This window comes from Ipomoea nil, unplaced genomic scaffold, assembly GCF_001879475.1.
Source record: "Ipomoea nil cultivar Tokyo-kokei standard unplaced genomic scaffold, Asagao_1.1 scaffold2280, whole genome shotgun sequence".
NCBI lineage: Eukaryota > Viridiplantae > Streptophyta > Magnoliopsida > Solanales > Convolvulaceae > Ipomoea > Ipomoea nil.
The window spans coordinates 1,003,440-1,011,768 of NW_017618708.1; the positions used below are offsets into that span (position 1 = coordinate 1,003,440).

The window sequence follows — 8,329 nt, forward strand, 5'->3', positions numbered from 1 at the left end:
AGTGGTCCGCCGCGACCTCAGGAAATAGAAGTAGAATCCCCGCGGAGGGTAGATGCCCAGCAGGACGCAACCCGTGCAGCGACGGACGCAGGGCGCCGTACCAGGACAGGGGGTCCAGGGGAGGACTCCCAAAGAAGTGGACCGGCCAGACAGCAACCAGGACATTCCCGCTCTGCCTTGAAACGATTGGGACACGGAGCGCCCGCGCGACAAAGGCTAGAATCGCGGGCCGAGGGGTCCTCCGCTTGAGGCCCTCGCCGACACGAAGATAGAGAAGTAGAAAGATCACCCACAGAGTGGATGGGCGAGTCTCGTGGGCCGGCCCCGCACCGGCACGGTGGTGAGTCGCGGAGTATGAAGCCCTCCTCAATAGGCCGGCCCCACTTTAAGTTATCTAACAATGAGGCGGAGTATGAAGCCCTCCTCAATGGGCTGCGGTTGGCGGCAGGACTACGAGCGAAAAAGGTTCGGATTCGATGCGATTCCAAGTTGGTAGTCAGCCAGGTATCTGGAGAATATGAAGCCAATGAAGGAAGCATGCAGAAATACAGAGACGCGATGCTGAGAACCTTGCGCGAATTTGAGGGATATGAAATACACCAGGTACCAAGAGAGCAGAACACCGACGCCGACATGCTCTCCAAACTAAGCACCAGAGTCCCCAACCACATCTGGAAGATCGCTCGGCTAGAACACCTCGAGACTTCAACTATCGATATTTCATGGGTCTTCCCTGTGCAGACTAGGGAGCCATGTTGGATTGACCATATCAAGCGATACAAGGCAGATGGGCCCTTACCGCAAGATGAGGCAGACGCAAAGGTAACAAAGTTACAGGCACCCAGCTACGTCGTCTCGGGCGATAATCTATACAAACGCTCCTACAACGGCACGTTACTGAGGTGTCTATACCCAGATGAAGCTAAGTTGGCGATGGAAGAAGTCCACGAGGGGGTATGCTCCGCGAACCAAGGGGCGTACACCATTGCACGACGCATCATGTTGCAAGGGTATTTTTGGCCCAAAATGCTGAGGGACTGTGCCGAGTATACAAAGCGATCTCCCAAGTGCCAGGAATTCCAGGCACTACCGGGTCGACCTGCGACAAACTACACCCCGGTAAGCATCGCGATTCCTTTTTCAAGATGGGGAATTGACCTGGTATGGGCCCTTTGTGACACCCCGTAAATCCAAATTTTATTTAGGGCTTAATTAAGTAATTAATCCTAATCCAATTGGTAATTTAATTCTTTAAATTCCTGAAAATTTAATAGTCGGGGACTAGTAATTGACTAGTCAACCCAAGTCAAGGTGTTGTACCTAAAGCTTTGTGAATAGTTCCCTTGTTCCCTTACATCTCTCTCATCTTAGTAAGGGTAAAGAAGACATTTCCCTTATGATTGTATTCCAAGCTAACCTAGAAGACATCTTTCATTTCTCTCCTAACACTTTGAAATCAAAAGTTCTTCCTTCTCTCTAAAAACCTAGCTAGCTTTCTCTCCAAGCTAAGTTTAGGCTTTCCAAGATCTTCAAAGTTTGTCTCCAAGATTCCACCTTTCCTACTCTTGAGCATCTAGGAGGGTAAGATCTATGTTCCTTTTGTGTTTTTAGTGTTTTCTAAGGTATCTTTTCTTAAAGATGAAATCTTTATGATCTTTTGGTGTGTTCTTGAAGTGGGTGTGGGAGGTGAACCTTGTTAGGGGCTTTGAGAAGTGTTAAGTGAAGGTTTTGTCTTCAAGAGGTAACTCATGCTCTACAAAATCTATTTTCCTTACCTATATGATGATTTATTGGATTCTACATGTGATTTTGCTATGAAATGTGAGTGTTGATACATTGTCTTGTGAAAATGCATATCTAGAGGTTGTTATTAGGGTTCTTGTATGACATTGCTTGGCTATTCCTTTGATTCAAGTCATTTTGTTGTATTTGGTGAGATTTGGCATGTTTTGGACTTGAATTTGAGCTTGGTGTTGAAAATCCCCGAAGGGATATTTTTGGTACAGAGGTTGTACCCGCGGGGTACGGGTTGTGTGGAACGATGGTTCCCGTGGGCGGAACCACGGGTGGGGGTCCACCCGTGGCCCCACCCGCGGGTACAGAATGGTGGGTGTGTGGGGATTTGTTCCCCGCGATTCTTTTGACCCGGTAATTGATGTTTTGACTTCCCGATGTTCTTTGTGGAACTATTTGAGTGTCTTCTTGATATTTCGTATGTCTAGAACTATATGGTAGGACTCCATGTAGGTGTTGGTGTCTTGAATCGTGCTAAGTGTTCAATCTTGTGATTCGTTGAACCATGATGAGTCTTGTATGTTCTTCAGAACTGTGTTTGGTTTACCCGTTTGATAAGCATGCTAGTTTGGTGTTTAAATGCTAGCGTGTGTGGTTTGTTCTTTCCTATTGTGGATGATGACTTGTGTCAATCATCGTTGTTGTCGGATTGTGATCCTTTCTTTGTTGAGTATGGTTTCATATCTTCGTTGTGATCCGTTGATTGATTCCTATGATGGTGTCGTGTGTGTGGCTGTACCTGGATTGCACGATTAATGGTATGGGACAATAGTCACTAAGGTACGGCAGTGGTCCTCGTGGTGGCCATGACGCGAATATGGAGTTTGTGACCTGTGTGATGGGTTCACGTTTTCTTGGGAGGCATGTGTTGCCATGTGTGTGATCGGTACCCTCGTGTACTATGTAATCGATGGTAATGTTGGAGGTTGTCGGAGGGGGGACGACGGTCCTCGGAGGAATAAGGTTGGACTTGGTGTACAGGGGTCCTGGAGGGTAAAGGTTGGAAGTAGACATAAGGTTGGGGGTAGCCATAAGGTTGGAACCGGGCATAAGGAAGGCAAATCAATTCGTGATGGGTGATGTCACGAAGGCATGTGTTGCCATTGTGTGTTTATCAATTCGTGACGTGTGATGTCGCGAAGGCATGTGTTGCCAATGTGAGTCTCTTATCCTCTTGTGTTGTGCATGTCGGGTGATATTCTACTGAGTGATGGTAGAGTATACCTTGAGCCTTACTTGTGTTGTCGTTGTTTACATCTTGTTGTCTTGGGATGTGTTCCCTTATCCTTATTGAGAGTGGTATAGAGTCTTGTGGTTGACTTCTATTCTTGGCTTTGAACTTATATATACAGTATTCCGTTTCAAAATGATTCGTATATACTATCTATCTATATATGCTATTGACATGTATTGGTGGGTTACCAGCATCTTTCGCTAACCGGGCGTCGTCCCATTTATCTATGTGCTTTTCAGGTTCCGAGTAGTGGCGAGCGCGATCTAGTGATGGATACTGTAGATCCCTCAGACTATGTAGTTTTTTTTTGGGGATGTGTGCCTTCTTTGTTGGATTTTAGACTTGTGTATGGTTTGACCTTGTCCCTTTTAGACTGATGATGTGGATGTTGTTTTCGCCTGTGCGTTCACCTTAGTGTGGACGTGGCATAACACTCTTCGTTTTCCAGTTTTTATATAGTTAGACTTCCTCTGTGATTGCTTATATTGTGGTTAGACATCTTACATGTTTAAGTTTAAAATGGCCTGGAAATCGGGGGTGTTACACCCTTCCCACGGGGACTAGAAGCAGGAAGTACATCATTGTGGCCATCGACTATTTCACGAAGTGGGTGGAGGCCGAGCCCCTGGTGAGCATCATCGCAGCAAGGTGCAAAAGGTTTGTCGAGAAGAACATTCTGTATCGTTTCGGTATCCCTCTTCAAGTAATCACAGACAATGGTCGTCAGTTTGAGGCACGAGAATTTTCAGAATTCCTAGCAGGATGGGGCATTAAGCATAGCCGGGTGGCGGTATCTTATCCTCAGGCGAACGGACAAGTGGAGAATGCAAACAGAACCATCCTCGACGGCCTCAAGAAAAAGCTAGAAGTAGCCGGCGGAGCCTGGGTGTAAGAACTCGACGGCATCCTATGGGCCTACCGCACGACACCAAGAAGGGCCACCGGAGAAACCCCGTTCGCCCTCGCTTATGGATTCGAAGCTCGGGCCCCGGTGGAAGTGATCATACCTAGTAGAAGGGTGGAGGAATTCGAGTCAGAACAGAATGAACTCCACTAAAGGGTTGATCTGAACTTCTTAGATGAGAAGAGAGAAGCGGCATTTTGCAAAATGGAGAACTACGGTCGCCAGCTAAAGTCCTACCACGACGCAAAAGTCCGACCCCGATATTTCCAGGTCGGCAACCTTGTGTTGCGAAAAAGGGAAGCTAGCCAACCCCTGGAAGGAGCAAAATTCTCAAAGAAATGGGAGGGGCCTTACGTAGTGGAAGAGATCGTGCGCCCAGGAACATACAAGTTAAAAACGACAAGGGGAAGGATGATCGATCGGGTATGGAACTCGGAACATTTGATCAAGTATTTTCCTTAATATCCTATAGTGGTAATCATTTGGAACGAGTACTTGGTAATCGCGGTCCGTCCGCTCTACATGCTAAAACTTTCTGAAATAATATCTTGTTTTCGTGGTCCGCCCATGTTTATTGAAGCAAGTTCGTCATCATCCTTTACGAAGCTTTGTGAAATAATATCTGGTTTTCATGGTCCGCCCATGTTGTTTATTGAAGTGAAAAAAAAAAAAAAAAGGCAGGACCGAGGCGCGCCTCGGCCACGGCCAAAGATTGGCCGAGGCACGCCTCGGCCAACGCCGAAGTCCGTCTCGGCCCCATAAAAAAAAAATCAAAGTAACAAGTTTATTCTGAATATTCCGAAAGTATTCCGAAAGTAACAAGTTTTATTTCGAACATAGAAAAGCAAATTATTCAAAGATATAGCTGGGAAGCAAGGAAAGAATCTCAGGTACGACTACAGAACTACTCGTTGTCCTTGATGTCCTCAATCACAATCTGATCAAGTGGAACATCGGGGAAGTTGCTGGTGTCGATGCCATGAAACTCGTCCACCAAAGAATCCTCACGAGCATCGGTAACATCATCGGCGGATTCATCCAGGACATCAGGGTCAGGATTCTTCTCTATCAGGGTCAAAAGCAGAGCTAGCTACGTTATACGGTGGGCGTACTGATCAATTGGCTGTGGTGGTTGCGTTTGAGTGCTGGAAAGGTGCCAAGCAAAAAGGTGAGGAATCGACGTTCTGTTCTCTGTATTATGTATCATCTGGTACCATGAAAATGATATTAAGAATGCGCAAGTAGCTGTAGTCCGAATTGCTTCGAAATGGGTTTACTATATAAAGATACATGTCTGAGTATAATCTAAATGCTCAAGATCCAGGAATTCTACACGTTGTCCTTGTTGCTGGTTTGTATCCTATGGTAGGGAGAATGCTTCCAACTCTCAGAGGTGGAAGGAGAAGTGTTGTAGAAACTGCAGGTGGTGATAAAGTTCGATTGCATCCTTGCTCTACTAACTTCAAGCTGTCAGTCAAAAACCGTGAACAACCTATAATTCTATATGATTAGATAACTCGTGGAGATAGTGGTTTGCACATAAGACGTTGTAGTATAATTGGGCCACTCCTGCTGCTATTGCTTGCAACTGAGATTGTAGTGGCTCCTGTGAATGATAACAATGATGATGGTGATGACAATGAAAGTGGCTGCGAAGATGACAGTGAGGAAGAGAATAAAAAATCAGACCTGTCCAATGGAGAGAACGTTATGTCGTCTCCTGATAATAGAGTGAAGGTCGTTGTTGATCGGTGGCTACCTTTTTTTTTCAACTGCTCTTGATGTTGCTTAGATATACTGTCTGAGAGAGAGATTATCTGCTGCAATTTTGTACAGAGTGACATATCCATCCAAAGAACTTCCTGAAGCTCTATGTGCTTCTATGTATGCATTTTCTTGTATCCTATCATTTGACTGGATGAATGGGATCTCATTGCTATATGAGCCCATCGACTCACTTACTACAATGGTTCGTTCTGCTGAGATCAGTGAGTCACCTTCTGGGAAGAAAAATGCGGAGGCTAATAAGAATTATCTTAAGTCACTTATGTGCCATGATAGCTTGCAAAACCACAACATGCCCACTTCCCTTGGCGCATGTTCATCTCAGAGTTCTGCATCGCAAGATCTCCTTTCAGGGTCAGGATTCTTCTCTATGACAGGCAAGCCAAGTACCACGGGGTCAAAATTCGAAACCTTCTCCCTCAGCACTAGAAAAATCTGTTGTTGCTTCGTATACATCCCAATGTTGAAAGCAACCTGCACCTCGGCCTCGACCGCCTCTTGGCCAGCTCCAGTTTTGAGGAATACCCGGACAGCCTCAGGAGTGCACACATACTTCATCGCGTCCTCTTTAAACTTCGCTGAACTCTTGTAGGCCTCCACAGCCCAGCCAAGAGCGTCAGCATGACCAACACGGGTCCTCTCATGGTCCTCCCGCTCCTTCCCTAGGGCAAGTGTAAGTGTTCCGTGCTCCTTCCTTAGCGCCTCAAGTTCGCCTTCCATTTTGCTCAGAGCCTCCTCCTGGGTCGACAGCAGTGCTCTGTGCTCCTTCCTCAGTGCCCCAAGCTCGCCTTCCATTTTGCTCAGAGCACCCTCCCGGATCGACAGCAGGTCCTTTAGGCTCTTGTTGTCCGCATCCCTACTTTCAACATCCTCAATGAGCGCGTCCGTCACTCGCCGCCGTTGGGCATGAATGATCTGTCCCTCTAGTAGGGTCTGCAGTAACAGACAGAGTAAGATACGCCAGGACAGGGAAAAAGACATAAGTATGAGGAAACTGACCTCAAAAATGTGTCGAAGGTAACGCTCTTGCAGCATGTTGACATCCATGGCGACAAGGTGTTCCAGGTCCGCAGGAGGAGCAATACGAGCAGCATACTCAACCCGCATCAAGACTTTTATTTATTATCGACACTCCCGGTGGCACGTCCGCTCCCAGTCGAATCAAGTTGGTCCAAACACGCGAGTCGGGCTTAATGGAAGTGTCTCCCTGCACCTCGGGGGGTTGGGGGGAAAAGGTAACGGCCGTGGGTGTGCGAGTTGATGGGGGCTGCGTCACCCCCTCGGCGACCTTGGATGGAGTAGGTGTGCATGCCGGCGGGGGTGGCATCACCTCCTCGGCCACAGCTTGGCTCTTTTTACCTTTCTCTACCTTGCTCTTCTTGGAGGGGGGATCCTGCGATCGCGACAAGTATCGACTAGATCTCAAAGAGGAAGACATGGTACCTGCAACAAAAGAAGACAAGTTAGAGTTAGTGGTTGATGAATAAAGACTAGGTGGTAACAGAAGAATACCCGTGGGTGCAAGAGCAGCAGGTTAAGTCCTCACGAAGCCTAAGCTCGCGAGTTTCCACTCGGTGGTATAATCAACGAACGATAAAATGCCATCCCCCATTAGGTCATCTACATCTCGGCGGAGAGAAGGACTCATGTCGAGGGAAGGAGGGCAACGTAGATGGGATCCCCATTTGACACGAAAGTGAGACGGAGAACCCACAAGTGTGACAAAGACTATTTTGGGTTTCCAGTCCTTGTTAAAGGTAGGGCGGTCCTCAAAGAGTTTGTAACGCGACCTACTCGAAACCATGACAAATCCCTTACCCTCCTGAGAGGCCCTACCAACTATGAAAAGAGCCAGGAAAAGATCTAGCGTGGGTTCTATCCTTTTGTCCTGACATATAGCAAGAAAGCCCGCAATCACCTAGTGACCGTTGGGAACAAGCTAGCCGGGGGCTATCTCGTAGAAGTTCATAAAGTCTATCACAAACCTATGAAGGGGAAACCACAGCCCAACCTGTAGCGACAGAATGTGGACCCCAAAATACTTATCGAGAGGTGGGTCGGAGATATTATCCTCAGGTTTAGGAGGGTAAGTCAGAACGCTAGGACCAAGGAGACCTTCGATATCCTCCCAATCCTGTGACCCTAGTTGAGGCCGTGTGGACAGGACGAGGGAGTTATCAAGAGAGGAGTATGAGGCCTTGCGCTTTTTCTTTTTTTTCGGTTGGGGCTTAGGTGTTGGTGAGTCAACAACAAACGGAAGAGGGGGAAAATTTCCAAAAAGAGGAGAATCATGCTCGGGAAGGTACTCCTCATCATCACCATCAAAATCAAGTTCTCCGACATCAATCAAGGGCGTGATATCCATTATAAGCAGAAAGACACTAACCTCACCTCAGTTACAAATAAGCTCGCAAGACTAGGGTACAAAATTACCTGTTAGGAAAGAAGCATATTAAAAAATAAAAATGGCCCGAGGCCACGCGCCTCGGGCGGGCTGAGGCGATGCCCCAGCCCGAAGCTGGCCACGTCGCAAAAAAAAAAAAAAAAAAAAGGTTGAGGCGACACCTCAGCCAAAGGACGAGGCACACGCCTCGGCCGGCGGAGGCGACGCC

The 8,329-nt window shown here is 47.3% G+C and overlaps 1 protein-coding gene across 1 annotated transcript; it reads left to right on the plus strand.

Moving 5' to 3' along the window:
• The first annotated feature begins 354 nt into the window (after nucleotides 1–354).
• LOC109150734 lies at nucleotides 355–3,920 on the plus strand. Its single transcript, XM_019298720.1, has 3 exons — nucleotides 355–1,161; nucleotides 3,401–3,453; nucleotides 3,542–3,920. The coding sequence occupies exons 1-3, from the start codon at nucleotides 355–357 to the stop codon at nucleotides 3,918–3,920; spliced, it is 1,239 nt and encodes a 412-aa protein (XP_019154265.1).
• Nucleotides 3,921–8,329: the final 4,409 nt, after the last annotated feature.

Coding starts and splice junctions, on each gene's coding strand:
- LOC109150734 (XM_019298720.1), top strand. CDS start 355: ATGAAGCCCTCCTCAATAGGCCGGCCCCACTTTAAGTTATCTAACAAT. Junction 1,162..3,400: donor CAAGATGGGGAATTGACCTG/GTATGGGCCCTT, acceptor TGTCCCTTTTAG/ACTGATGATGTGGATGTTGT. Junction 3,454..3,541: donor TTCACCTTAGTGTGGACGTG/GCATAACACTCT, acceptor TACATGTTTAAG/TTTAAAATGGCCTGGAAATC.